At 44.2% G+C, this 15,334-nt stretch overlaps 1 protein-coding gene across 1 annotated transcript in view; it reads left to right on the top strand.

Annotated features, from left to right (window-relative positions):
* The window catches only part of SUCLG2 (succinate-CoA ligase GDP-forming beta subunit), a 425,371-nt gene that overhangs the window by 247,391 nt on the left and 162,646 nt on the right, over positions 1–15,334 (top strand). Inside the window, exon 8 of the mRNA XM_029601057.1 lies at positions 14,546–14,707. Coding sequence (XP_029456917.1) covers positions 14,546–14,707 — 162 coding nt within the window. The remainder of the gene's footprint in view (positions 1–14,545; positions 14,708–15,334) is intronic.

Genomic DNA, 15,334 nt, shown 5'->3' with positions numbered 1-15,334 from the left:
CATTGATGTTGCTAAGTCTACGTGGCTAATAACTGTCCACCTGGCTAATACGTGTTTATGTACTTTTCTTCAGAAATTTGTCCCATCCTGTTTTGAACCCCACTATATTAGTCGCCTTGAGTATGTCCTACAGCAACAAGTTCCATAGCTTGTTTGTGCACTGAGGGAAAAAACGCTTCCTGCAGTTTTTTAAATCTTGTGGTTGCTAGTTTCATGGAGTGTCCTCTAGTCCTAGAGGTGTTCTTCTCTTTTCCAAGCTAAAGAGCCTGATCTGTTTAGCCTTTCTCCATAAGGAAGTTTTTCCATTCCCTTTATCATTTTGTTGCTCTTCTCTGTACCTTTTCTATTTCTGCTATGTCTTTTCTGAGGCGAGGTGACCAGAACTGCACACAATACTCAAAGTGCGGTCGCATCATGGATCTATACAAATGTATTGTGATAGCCTATTCTTTCTGAATAATTCCTATTTATTATATATTTATGCATTTACTAGTACTACTACTATATCAATTGACTTACCTTTGACCACATATTTATTTACAGCCTCAAAAGAAATCTAATAAATTGGTAAAGGTAAAACTTCTGTTTGCAAAACCCATGTTGACACTCTCCCATTATCCCATGTCTGTTTATTTGGTCAGTAATTCTGTTTTTAAGAATATCTTTGACCATTTTGTCTGGCACAGACGTCAGGCTCACCAGTCTATAGTTTTCCAGATCACCCCAAAACACTTTTTAAATATTGGTGTCACATTTGGCCACAATCCAGTCTTCTGGTACCATGGCTGTTTTAAATGATATGTTGCAAACCGCCAGAAACAGGTTTGCAATTTCATTTTTTAGTTCCTTCAGAAGTTTGGGGTGAATACCTTCTAGTTCCGGTAATTTATTATTCTTTAGTCTGTCAATCTAAGGAATTATATCCTCCAATGATTCCATCTAGTCACTCAGTCATCATTATCAAAAAACGTTTCTGGTATGACAATGACAACTTCCTCAATAAAGACAGAGGCAATGAATTTATTTAGTTTTTCTGGTATTTCCTTGTCTTCCCTGACCACTCCTTTTATCTTTGTCATCTAATGGCCCAGCTGACTCCCTCACAGGCTTTTTGCTTCGAATGTACTTAAAAAAGTTTGTTACTTGCTTTCACCTCTATGGCAAGCTTTTTTTCAAATTCTTTCTTGGCCTGTTTAATTTTTTACATCTGTCTTGCCAGTGCTTCTGCTCTTTCATTTTTACCTCTCTCATTTTGCTATTAACCCACACCGGCAATCATTTGGTTTTCATTCAACCTTTTTTAATTCAGGAATACATTTTGTCTGGGCCTCAAGGATAGTAATTTTAAACAGTGCCCACTCCTCCTCAAATTTTTAATCTTGTGGATTTCACATTTCAGTTTTTTTCTAACAAATTTCCTTGTTTTATCATAATTTCCCTTTTTATAGTTAAAAGTCACTAACATAAGAATATGCCATACTGGGTCAGACCAAGGGTCCATCAAGCCCAGCATCCTGTTTCCAACAGTGGCCAATCCCAGGCCATAAGAACCTGGCAAGTACCTAAAAACTAACGGGCCGATACAGTAAAGTCCACGGGAGAGCGCGCGATTCTCTATTCAAATGAGGCCCAGCGGTAAAAACAGGTATAAGGAGGCGCTAGGGACACTAGCACATCCCTAGCGCCTCCTTTTGGACCGGAGCGGCGGCTGTCAGCGGGTTTGACAGCCAACGCTTAATTTTGCCGGCGTCGGTTCTCAAGCCCGCTGACAGCCATGGGCTCGGAAACAGGACGCCGGCAAAATTGAGCGTCCGGTTTTTGACCCGACAGCCGCGGGCCGACTTCAAATTTATTTATTTATTAATTTTTTACTTTCGGAAACTTTCGGGACCTCCATGATATTAAGTCAGAGGGAGCACAGAAAAGCAGTTTTTACTGCTTTTCTGTTCACTTTCCCGGTGCCCAAAGAAATTAGCGCCTACCTTTTGGTAGGCGCTAATTTCTGAAAGCAAAATGTGTGGCTTGGCTGCACATTTTGTTTTCTGAATTGCGTGGGAATACCTAATAAGGCCATCAACATGCATTTGCATGTTGTGGGCGCTATTAGGTTCGGGGGGTTGGACGTGCGTTTTCGGCCCCTTACTGAATAAGGGGTAAGGCTAGCGCGTCGAAAACGCTCCGGAGTGCACTGTACTGTATCGGCCCGTAAGTCTATTCCATGTTGCTGTTGCTAGTAATAGCAGTGGCTATTTTCAAAGTCAACTTAATTAATAGTAGGTAATGGACTTCTCCAAGAACTTATCCAATCCTTTTTTAAACACAGCTACACTAACTTCACTAACCATATCCTCTGGAAACAAATTCCAGAGTTTAATTGTGTGTTGAGTGAAAAAAAACTTTCTTCGATTAGTTTTAAATGTGCCACATGCTAACTTCATGGAGTTACCCCCTAGTCTTTCTATTATCCGAAAGAGTAAATAACTGATTCACATTAACCAGTTCTAGACCTCTCATGATTTTAAACACCTCTATCATATCCCCCCTCAGCGTCTCTTCTCCAAGCTGAAAAGTCCTAACCTCTTTAGTCTTTCCTCATAGGGGAGCTGTTCCATTCCCTTTATCATTTCGGGTTGCCCTTCTCTGTACTTTCTCCATCGCAACTATATCTTTTTTGAGATGCAGCAACCAGAATTGTACACAGTATTCAAGGTGTGGTCTCACCATAAAGCGATACAGAGGCATTATGACATTTTCCGTTTTATTCACCATTCCCTTTCTAATAATTCCCAACATTCTGTTTGCTTTTTTGACTGCCGCAGCACACTGAACCAGTGATTTCAATGTGTTATCCACTATGACGCCTAGATCTCTTTCTTGGGTGGTAGCTCCTAAAATGGAAGCTAACATTGTGTAACTATAGCATGGGTTATTTTTCCCTATATGCATCACTTTGCACTTATCCACATTAAATTTTATTTGCCATTTGGATGCCCAATTTTCCAGTCTTGGAAGGTCTTTCTGCAATTTATCACAATCTGCTTGTGATTTAACTGCTCTGAACAATTTTGTATCATCTGCAAATTTGATTACCTAACTTGTCATATTTCTTTCCAGATCATTTATAAATATATTGAAAAGTACAGGTCCCAATACAGATCCCTGAGGCACTCCACTGCCCACTCCCTTTCACTGAGAAAATTATCCATTTAATCCTACTCGTGTTTCCTGTCTTTTAGCCAGTTTATAATCCATGAAAGGACATCGCCACCTATCCCATGACTTTTTACTTTTCCTAGAAGCCTCTCATGAGGAACTTTGTCAAACACCTTCTGAAAATCCAAATATACTACATCTACTGGTTCACCTTTATCTACATGTTTATTAACTCCTTCAAAAAAGTGGAGCAGATTTGTGAGGTAAGACTTGCCTTGGGTAAAGCCATGCTGACTTTGTTCCATTAAACCATGTCTTTCTATATGTTCTGTGATTTTGATATTTAGAAGACTTTCCACTATTTTTCCTGGCACTGAAGTCAGGCTAACTGGCCTGTAGTTTCCCGGATCGCCCCTGGAGCCCTTTTTAAATATTGGGGTTAGTCTTCAGGTACAATGGATGATTTTAATGATAGGTTACAAATTTTTACTAATAGGTCTGAAATTTCATTTTTGAGTTGCTTCAGAACCCTGGAGTGTATGCCAACCGGTCCAGGTGATTTACAACTCTTCAGTTTGTCAATCAGGCCTACCACATCTTCTAAGTTCACCGTGATTTGGTTCAGTCCATCTGAATTATTACCCATGAAAACTTTCTCTGATACGGGTATCTCCCCAACATCCACTGAAGCAAAAAAATCATGTAATCTTTCCGAGATGGCCTTATCTTCTCTAATTGCCACTTTTCCTAGCGTGTAGCAGATGGACTCAGGACCAATGGGTGTAGTGTACTCCTGATAGCAGTTGGAGACGGAGTTGCCCTCCAGTATTTCTCCGTCTCCTTAGCAGTTTGGGACTCTACATATGCTTGCACAGCGTTAGAAAATCCAAACCAAGAAGAAAGAAAAAAATCTTACCTCTACAAGACGAGCCCCGCTCTCCTGCGGTGATACCTAAGGGTCCCTCCCCCAGTCGAGAATTCCTGAGGTGATTTCCGTGATCCCTCAGAGGAAGTCTCGGTCCGGTAGCCGGTTCCTGGCGTGGACTTAGCCCCCAGGAGCGGGAGTGGCTGAGAGGCAGCGAGTGCAATACTGAGCGCGGCGGTGAAGGTATTCCCCTCTCTCCTCCAGCCAGAGACCGCTTGGTACGAGACCGGGAAGTGCCGAGACAAGGTAAGGTAGAAATCTTTATTTAAGTCTCCAGTCTCCGAGGCTCGGTGAGCCACACAGATCGCCATCCGGCGTCTGTTCCATCGAGTTGAGTAGCCCCGTCCAGACTAGGCCCTGATCCGGTACGAGGGTCCTTCCAAGTGAAGACCCTCCAGGGGGGTCGCCATCTTGCCCGCATGGTCGGCACCATTTCCCCCCCCCCAGTCGCCATATTGTCTGCACAACTGAGAAGTGCACACAGCAGTGCACGCAATGGTGCCGGGCCCACAGCGGCATGTTCAACGGTGCTGGGCGCACAAATAAACCTGTGCACACATCTCCCTAAGCGTAGGCCTGCACACACATCTCCAGCATCTTGCATGTACAGCGTCGGCGCGCCCGGATCGCACAAATAAGCCTCCCGGTTCGTGCACATTCGCGCATAGACGAGTTTTGAACAGCTCCATGCACACACATCATGGCACCGCCGGCCAAGAAAGCCAAGGGACAAGCCCTCTGCCCAGCCTGCCACCTGAGAGCTGCGCAACACGAAGTGACCTCTGCCCTGTGCCTACAGTGCAAAGAGGCTCTGGGGGAACCAAGGCAAGGGCCCCCCCTCTGCCAGTAGAGGAATCCGGATCCACCAATGACAGTACACCGGCCCTCCTCAGATGGGCTCCTCGGGGAACACCGCTGGATTCAATATGGACCCAGGGACCTTTTCCTGGGTAGAATTCTTCAAAGGGCTGCAAACCTTCATCCAGGCGCAATCGGTGCCACCTGTGACACAGCCACAGTCTCCGCCAGAAGAGCAAAACCTTCCAGGCCCCTCTCGACCTCCTCGAGATGTGCCTCCTCCGGACAAAAGCCGCCCCTTTGGGGACACAGACACCTCGGAGGAAGAGCCGGACTCCCTGGAGGAAGGGGAAATCCCTCCAGGGACGGAACCATACCGAACCATGATGCATTTCTTCTCCAAAGACGAGCTATCAGATCTCAGTCTCTGAGCCTGAAGACGCTGGCCATCCCAGCGGAGCCAAAGATGAACCCAGTTCTGGTTGGGCTCCGTCAGGCCTCGTGCCATTTCCCAATGCTGCAAGCCGTACAACATCTGATTGACCTGGAATGGAATGCCCAGAGGCCAGCTTCAAAGGAGGATGGGCCCTAGAAGCCCTATACCCCCTGGAACCCTCAGCCAAAGAACTCCTGGGGTTCCCCAAAGTGGGCGCCATGGTCTGCACGGACTCAAAGTGCACCACCATTCCAGTCGAAGGAGGAGCTGCACTCAAGGATTCCCAGGACAGATGTCAGGAATCCATCCTTAAACAGTCATTTGATATCGCAGCTATGTCCCTGCAGATCGCTGCCTGCTGCGCCGTGGTGACACGTGCCTGCCTGTCACTGTCCAGGGACGCAAGCACGTTCGTCGAAACATTAGAACTGGCAATATCTTTCCTCACGGATGCGACCTCCAACCTACTGCGCACCTTAGCCAGGGGCATCTCATCCATAGTGGCAGCCAAAAGGCAACTCATTCTCCGAAATTGGTCAGCCGATGCGACTTCCAAGACGAAACTCATGAGAATGCCTTTTAAAGGAGCCCTCCTGTTCGGAAGCGAACTGGAGAAGTTAGCCGACAAATGGGGAAAATCTCCAGTACCTCGGTTACCGGAGGACAAGAACAAAAGAAACCAATGCCCCTCTCCCCGAAGATCCAAGGGCAGAGGATCCCAGAGTTTCAGACCATACAAAAACACATACCAAGTACCTCGCTCCGCAGGCAGGGGCCAGTCCTTTCGGAACAGGCACAACAAGAGGGGAGCCAGCTCAGGGTTCAGACCCCAGCTGCACCCCACAATGAAAATCAACAGACCCATCCACAGGAAGAAGCCATAAGGGCAGGCTTGCCCTATTCTACCAAAGATGGGTCAAGATAACGTCGGACAAGTGGGTCCTAAGCATCTTTCGAGAGGGATACTACCTGGACTTCCACAGTATCCCCCCAGACAAATTTGTGAAATCACCATGCCATGGCCCCTCTAAGAGGACAACGGTGGAAACCACACTGACAAAACTACTCACCCTAAGGGCGATAGCACCGGTGCCCACGCACCAACAAAATACTGGGCACTATTCCATCTATTTTATTGTCCCCAAGAAAGAGGGAACGTTCTGGCCGATCCTGGACCTCAAGTCCATCAATCGCTACCTGAGGGTACCACACTTCCACATGGAAACCCTATGCTCGGTCATAAGGGCAGTACAGCCGGGAGAATTTCTGACCTCTTCTGGATCTGTCAGAAGCCTATCTCCACATCCTGGTCCATCACGAACATCAGTGCTTTCTACGCTTCGCGATACTGGACCATCACTTCCAGTTCCGGGCGCTACCCTTCGGACTAGCTACTGCCCCTCAGACATTCACCAAGATCATGGTTGTAGTGCTGGCGACACTGAGGAAAGAAGGAATCCTCATACATCCATATCTGGACGATTGGCTGATCAGGGCAAAATCTCCAGAGGAAAGTCACCAGGAGACCACCAGAGTCAAGAATCTACTGCAGAATCTTGGGTGGGTTGTCAGCACAACCAAAAGCTGCCTGCAGCCCTCCCAATCACTAGATTTCCTGGGAGTCCGGTTTGATACCAATCAAGACAAGGTCTTCCTTACCCTTACAAGGAGAAGGAAACTGATGGACCAGTTGCGAAACCTGTTGACCTGTTTTCGCCCCTAGGTAGGGACTACCTCCATGTCCTCGGCCTCATGACATCAACACTAGAGGTCGTCCCATGGGCAAGGGCCCACATGCGACCACTACAACGTTCCCTACTGTCTCGATGGAACCCGGTGTCCCAGAACTACTCCGTTTGCCTCCAGCTACCAGCAGATGTGCGGACCCAGCATCAATGGTGGCTACAAGACGACCATCTGAACAAGAGAGTAAGGCTATCCCCATCGACCTGGGTCTTGCTCACCACGGATGCGAGTCTACGAGGGTGGGGAGCCCACTGCCAGAAACTGATGGCCCAGGGGCAATGGGACAAGGAAGAGTCGGGATGGAACATCAACCAACTGGAAGCCCGGGCAGTCAGACTAGCCTGCCTTCGATTCAGTCACAGACTCCAGGGCGAATTGGTTAGAGTCATGTTGGACAACACCACAACAGTTGCCTACATCAACCGCCAGGGAGGAACCCAAAGCCAACAGGTGTCCCTGGAAATTAGATCCCCTAATGGCGCGGGCGGAAGCAAACCTACAAAGGATCTCAGCCGCCCACATAGCGGGAAAAGACAACATCACTGCAGATTACCTCAGGAGAGAGAGTCCAGACCCAGGGGAATGGATGCTGTTGACCACAGCCTTCCAGTTGATAGTAAACCGCTGGGGAACACCAGCCATGGACCTTCTAGCAACCCGATCCAATGCCCAAGTTCTTCAGCCGCAGACAAGAACCACAATCCCAGAGAATCGATGCCCTTGACCAGACCTGGCCACAGGAAGACCTGCTGTACGCCTTTCCCCCATGGCCACTGATTGGCGGGATTATCTGCAAGATAGGACACCACAGGGGGCTAATATTTCTAGTGGCCCCGGACTGGCCAAGAAGGCCGTGGTACGCAGACATGCAAAGACTTCTGGCGGGGAACCCTCTGTGTCTACCCCCGCACAGGGACCTGCTCCAGCAAGGACTGATCTCCACGAAGACCCAACTCGATTCACTTATGGTCTGGCCATTGAGAGGACTCGCCTGAAAAAGAGCGGATACTTGGGGGCAGTGATTGACACCTTGCTCCGAGCACGCAAGTTCTCCACATCTCTAACTTACGTACGAATATGGAGAATATTCAAAGCCTGGTGTGAGGACCATGATCCTGGAATTTCTGCAGGACGGCTTGAAGAAGGGGTTGTGTCTCAACTCCATCAAGGTTCAGGTCGCCGCGCTGGCCTGCTGCAGAGCCAAAGTGGACAGCATCAGTCTATCATCCCATCCAGATGTTTCCCGTTTCCTGAGAGGGGTCAAGCAAATCCAATCACTATTAAAGTGGCCGGTGCCCCAATGGAATTTCAATCTAGTACTAGACTTCCTGGCGGGAGCTTCCTTCAGACTTACACATGGTCTGTCTCTACGGCTCCTGACCTTGAAGACTGCATTCCTGGTGGAAATATGTACAGCCCGTCGCATCTCCGAACTTCAAGCACTATCCTGTCGGGAACCGTTCCTTAGATTCACACCGGGATCCATACAGCTTCGCACTGTCCCCTCCTTCCTTCCAAAGGTGGTTTCTCAGTTCCATCTAAACCAAACCATCTCGCTGCCATCTCCAGACGACCATAAGGACTCTGAAGACTCACGCCTTCTATGCCATCTTAACATCGGCAGACTCCTAGTCCGATACCTGGAAAGATCGGAATCCGTAAGAAAGATGGACCATCTATTCATCCTTCACAGTGGGAATAAACAAGGGGAAGCGGCCTTGCAGGCAACCATAGCCCGCTGGATCAAAGAAGTAATCAAGGTGGCCTATGTAGAGGCAGGCAAGCCTCCACCTCTACAAGTCAAGGCCCATTCCACAAGAAACCAAGATGCTGTCACCCGCCGAGATCTGTCAGGCGGCGACGTGGTCCTCCATTCATACCTTCTCAAGGTTCTACCACCTGGATGTTCAGGCCAGGGAGGACACAGCATTCGTAAGGGCAATACTAAGTGGGCCACGGGCAGCCTCCCACCTGGTTTGGGAGTAGCTTTTGTACATCCCATTGGTCCTGAGTCCATCTGCTACACGTTAGGAAATGGAGAAATTAATTACCTGATAATTTTGTTTTCCTTAGTGTGTAGACAGATGGACTCAGCATCCCACCCACGGCTGCCCCAAAATCCGGAAACCTCGGGTGACAATCCCCGAGAGCAAGACAAGCACGGGTAAGCCAGTCTTTACCCCTAGTTAAGACACCCATAGTTGCCAGATGTCTATGTTTCTCGGTTGAATGCACTGGCGATCTCCAATTGGAAATCAGTTCAACCAGCAAGTTAATCAAGTTATTCAAACACACATATATCCACAATTTCTTTTCAAGGAGAATACTGAAGAACAGTGCTTCCTCCACGGGTATATGTAGGCTGATGTCAGATTGCAATCTGACTCCATCTCCAGCTGCTATCAGGTGTACACTATACCCATTGGTCCTGAGTTCATCTGTCTACACTAAGGAAAACAAAATTATCAGGTAAGTAATTTCTCCATTAACCCCTCGATCATCTAACGGTCCAGCTGACTCCCTAACAGATTTTCTGCTTCGGATATATTTAAAAAAGATATTACTGAGTTTTTGCCTCTATGGCCAACTTCTTTTCAAATTCTCTCTTAGCCTGTCTTATCAATGTCTTACATTTAACTTGTCAACGCTTATGCATTATCCTATTTTCTTCTGTTGGATCCTTCTTCCAATTTTTGAATGAAGATCTTTTGGCTAAAATAGCCTCTTTCACCTCACCTTTTAACCATGCCGGTGATCGTTTTGCCTTCTTTCCACCTTTCTTAATGTGTGGAATACATCTGGACTGTGCTTCTAGGAGGGTATTTTTTAACAATGACCACGCCTCTTGCACACTTTTTACCTTTGTAGCTGCTTCTTTCAGTTTTTTTCTAACTATTTTTCTCATTTTATCAAAGTTTCCCTTTTTGAAAGTTTAGCACGAGAGCTATGGATTTGCTTCCAGTCATTAATTCAGATTTGATCATATTATGATCACTATTATGAACACTATTGCCAAGCGGCCCCACCACCGTTACCTCTCTCACTGAAGTAGTTTTCCTTCGTATTCACCCTCCAGTGATTATGTCAAATTGTATTACATTATGATCACTATTGCCAAGCAGGTCCACCACTTTATCTTTTGCACCAAGTCCTGCATGCCACTGAGATCTAATATAATTCCTCTTCTCCTTGGTTCCATGACCAGCTGCTGCATGAAGCAGTCATTGATGGCATCTAAGAACTTTACTTCCCTAGCATGTCCTGAAGTGACATTTACCCAATCATTGCTCAGGAAATTGAAGTCTCCCATTATTATTGTATTGCCATTTTACTAGTCATTCTTGGACCTTCTGTAGAAAAAATAGGGAGATATTCATTAAACACATTTTAGATAGGGTTTGTAATATTTTTAATATCTTATAAAATAACCCTGCTGTATGCTGTTGAGCATGTTTATACCCCCTGAACTAAAATTCAAAATTAACCAATAAGGGCTTCGAAACACTCAAGGTATTTCCCTGTGGATGGGGGTTTAAGGGATCAAACGCTGATCATCAGCTTTTGCCAGTTCCTTTCCCCAGAACTGACTTGGGGGGGGGGGGGGGTGTTATATTCTTGTAACCATCTTCCCTCCCTCCCAATCTGGGGGGGAGAAATGGCTGAATTCCAGACTACAATCTGAAATCGTGATTTTGGGGCGGGGAGGGGGGAGTATCCAGTTCTCAAGAAAAGAGTCTTTAATTAAAATGTTATTTTTCCTTTGTTATCCAGAGCTATTACATTCTTTAAAATATTAGTTCCCTCCCTTCCTCTTAATGAGCCCTATTGTAGTCCTTGGGCGCTGTAAGCTGTTCCTAGCTATTCTTCAGCAAGGGCTCTGTAAACAGCTGAATGTGCAAGACCTGGACCTGGCACCAAAATTATAATGATAAATATCTTATTTTTACTTTTGGCAGGAGTATCACTAAACGCCATGCATGACATGATGACATGGAATTTCCTGTGGCCGTATAGCAAAATGTCGAGTCAATAGTAACATACGAGGGGGAATCAATAAAAAAAAAAAGTGAATTTAAACTGTTTTGGTGCTGTGCTTAAATTCATCTTATTTTACCGTCTTATGTTCATACTGATGGACTATTAAGTCACTGTTTGTTATACACAAAATTTAAAAAAGAAAGGTCACGCGAAACTTGTGACTCGTAATCTTTTCTTTTTGAGGAAACCTGGGAGCAACTTTCCTGTACCTCAACAACTAAAGTCTTGTAATTTATATTTAAAATATGCAGAAAATGTATACTGAAATAGTGAGTTGTGAAAGGAAAAATTAAGTCACTGTTTTCACTGCTAATAGCTGTATATTACCTGCAATTATATTGTTTTACACTGCCAATACAAAGCAATTACAGTAAACCAAATCACTTCTGTTGGCTGAATTGTTTGCTCATCTGCATGGAACAATGGGTTAATTGTGTTCTACTAAGAACATTTGAAATGCAGAAATTGTTTCATTATAGCTACTTTTTGGCCTTTTTTTCCTTAGCATTTAAACATTTTAATATCCTAGGTAATAAAAAATTCCAGGAGGATGTTACTAGCACTCAGAGAGAGTTTTTCTTGATTTATAATCTCTTAGCTGCTCATTTTTAATAAGGTAGAATTCCTATTTTGCTAATATATTTTACTAACAGAGTTGCAAGACCTTAAAATTAGTGCAAGTTACTTCTTAGTGCTTGAGTGTGTGTGTATACATGAGGGGGACATTGTTTATCGTACCATACACAAACCATTTAATTTTCTATTTAGATCACTGTTTTTTTTTTTAACCTAGTCCTTGAGGACCCACCCAGCCAGTCTGATTTTCAGGAAATCCACAATGAATATGCATGAAATTTATTTGCATACACTAGAGGCAGTGTATGCAAAAATATCTCTTGCAGATTCACTGTAGATAACCTGAAAACCAGACTGGCCCTTGAAGACCACATTAAGAAGCCCAAGCCTGGACTGCTTTAAATTAGTTAATTTTCCTTACCCAAGCTATAGGACCATTTATAATTAGAATACCTTTCTGTCCTCCTGTGCAGAAATGGAGTTTTATCTTACATGCTCCCTTGAGCAGCTTGTGTGCTCCTTTTACACTGCTGCTTCTTGTGTCACCCCTTTTCTTCTCCCTGTTTTATTTGGACCAGGCTCACTGTGGTCCAATAACTCCCTCTTTCTCAGACTATGGGCAGCTCACAGCTTCCTGGTATATTTTCCACACAGCAGCACTGTGCCTGCATATTATAACAGGCAATTTTATTTTTCTAATAAAACCAATCGAAAAAAAAGAAAGCAGCTTGTCATTACCCAGATGATGTGCAAGGTATTATTGTAACTTCTAGAATCTAGGTCAGACTGGCTTGGCAAAACCTATCTCTGACAGTGACCAGCGGCAGTTCTTCTCCCTGTGTGCTTATCCTATACATTGCTTTCATTGTGCAACTATTTTGGCTCCTATAATGTCTGCTTGGAAGTCTGTTCCAGGTGTCCCCCACACTCTCATTGGAAATGTATTTTTGTCACATTCCCTTAGAGCTTCTCTTCTTTCAACTTCTTGTAAGAACTCCTCGTGTCCTTGAGCTTTTCATGATATGAAAAAAAGCTACTTTCTGGTACTTTATTCAAGCCTGCTTGATATTTAAGTATTTTTATCACATCTCTCCTTTCTCTTTTTTTGTTCTAGATACATCATTCACTCCTTCAGGTGTGTCTGTGTACAGTTTATAGTGCAGGGCATGCATCATTTGAATTGCCTCTCTTGCCAATGTTCTTTGTCATGTGCCTCCGAGGAATAAATACACTTGAGACAGCTCTCTTTCAACAGAAAGAATGCTCTGGCATGAGTGGATCATGGGTTGAGTATGAAAGAAGATGGCCTTGGGAGAAATCTAAGGAAGTACTTCTTCACAGAAAGGGTGGTAGATGGATGGAACAGCCCTCCCGGTGGACAGTATTGGAATTCAAGAGAGCATGGGATAAGCACAGAGGATCTCTGAGGGAAAGGAAGGGACTGTAAAGCAGAGTAGGAGATGTGGATGGAGCCGTATGGTCTTTATCTGCTAACATAAGTTTCAGTAATTTCTCAGACTATAATCAGGAGTGTATACTGAGTTTTTCATGGTCTCCTGTGTGGAAGAGTTTCATTCCAGACATGCCATGCTGTGACCTGCAAAGGTTTTTTTTTGTTTCGTGTTGTTGAATAGCATCTGTGGCAGTTTCTTAAGTCAGACTCCCGCCGCTTTCTTGATACACCTGTATCTAGCTGGATTAGCAGCATTTTTTAGCATCATCCATTGCAACAAACCCTCTGTGAACTAGAAGACAGTGATTGTGTTTGATAGTTGGTCAGAAGAAAAATACATTTCTTTAATCTTTCAAGCATGTAACCGTGTGCTTTTGATGGTGAAAATGGTTTTATAAATATTAATAGGTGTTTCTGCTGCTGCTTTGTGCACTGCATGGCCTTTGTTAAAGATGAGTTTTCATAACAAGTGAAGGATATCCCATTAAAGTGACATGGTACATTTTCAAGTCTCTAGTAATTTTAGGATTAGAAATAATTCAGAAGTTGGTATGCTCTTGTTCTTTTGTTTTTCTTTATTATATATAAAACAGATTAAGGCTTACCTATGGATATTGATTTAATTGTTGTATAGTAGGTATAGAATTTATTGCAGTAGAATAAAAACCAATAATATCATAGAAGAATTGTTGCATGGATCATTTTGTCTTTCAGCTTTATAGCTGAGCATATTTGGTAGGTTTTACTTACTGTCTGTTAAATATGAAGCTTCTTCGCCATCTGACCTCTCACCTCTAGGAACTTAAGACCCTCCTAGAACTTGCAAGGTTGGAGGAGGTCATTGGTGAAGCCATGCAAAGAAATGTGGAGAGTGCCCTCTAGTGGCCTGTTTATGCCTGGTCTGCATGTAAAGGAAAGACGTTGACCTCTTATTCTTCTTATGTGCACATTCAGAGTTATGTGAAAAGGATAAGAACTGTAATTTTTAAGTAATATGTAGATTTATAATAATTATAGACCTCACCAGAATAATAGTTCTTAAAAGTGCTATTAAAGCAGTTGACTCTGAAAAGCCTTGTGTTTATGTATGACATTGTGAAATTATAGAGGGCTTGTGCAGCTACAGTAGGTGGAATTTTGATTTTCGTATATCTTTGCCATCTCTCTTCAGCACCAATCTCTGAAGGAATGAATCCTCTTCCTCTAATTATGTGAAGTGTTGCTCTTTAAGACTGTTCGAGTGAGGGTATTGTTGCCGTGAAGTACTTGCAGAGTATTTCAGAAGCTGTAAATTATTTTCTTCCTGTTGAGTTCTTTTAACATGCCCTTGACCTTTCTCTTAATATCTTGTTTTGTCAATTCTTTTGAGCAACAAGGAATGTTATGTTACAGCTTAATAGTTTTAACTTTCTCTTCACAGTTGTCTGCTTTGATGCAAAAATAAATTTTGACGACAATGCCGAATTTAGACAAGGAGAGATATTTGCCATGGATGACACATCAGAGAATGATCCTATAGAAACTGAAGCTGCCAACTATGACTTGAAGTACATTGGCATGGATGGAAATATCGCTTGCTTTGGTAAGAAAATAATTTGTGATGATTAAAAGTAAAATAGGGGCAAAAAAAACAAAGTCAAGCAGTATCTCAGTATACTTGCCTTCAGGGTGCTCATTATATATCCTCATAAGGCAGAAAATTGCTGTGTGCAAAGTTCTGCAGTTTTGTCATTATATTTTAACCTGAGACAAGTGGAGAAAGTGCACGCTCCACACCATAACACAAATTAGGCATATTCCTCTGTCTTTCATCTGGTACTTCGCTCCCTCACAAGCCATCTTCACCTCTTGCCCTGCTGCCCAAGCTCCATGCTGACAAACTGAGCCAGGCCCAGAAGATCTGCTGCCACTGCCACCCAGGAAATTTTACTTGTATGATGGTAGGAAAAGCAAACACAGGGTAGCAGCAAGGCACTGGGGGAATGGAGGCTCAGGCCTGCTGAATGGGTATCATTCTACTGGGACCACAGGACATCTTTCCCAGCCTCACTTTTCCATTTCTATCTATATGTCTTCTCTTTTGTTTGTTCTTCCATATCAGTGCATGCCTGAAACATGTTGTGATGCTGAGCGGTCAGGACTAGCCAGAGAACATACTCCAGGCTGGACTATGACAATAATCTTTATAAGTATCTTTATTGTTGAGCAA

The sequence above is a fragment of the Rhinatrema bivittatum genome, chromosome 4 (genome assembly GCF_901001135.1).
Source record: "Rhinatrema bivittatum chromosome 4, aRhiBiv1.1, whole genome shotgun sequence".
Classification (NCBI taxonomy): domain Eukaryota; kingdom Metazoa; phylum Chordata; class Amphibia; order Gymnophiona; family Rhinatrematidae; genus Rhinatrema; species Rhinatrema bivittatum.
The sequence above is the reverse complement of the archived record's forward strand: the minus strand, read 5'-3'. Positions and strand labels throughout refer to the sequence as shown.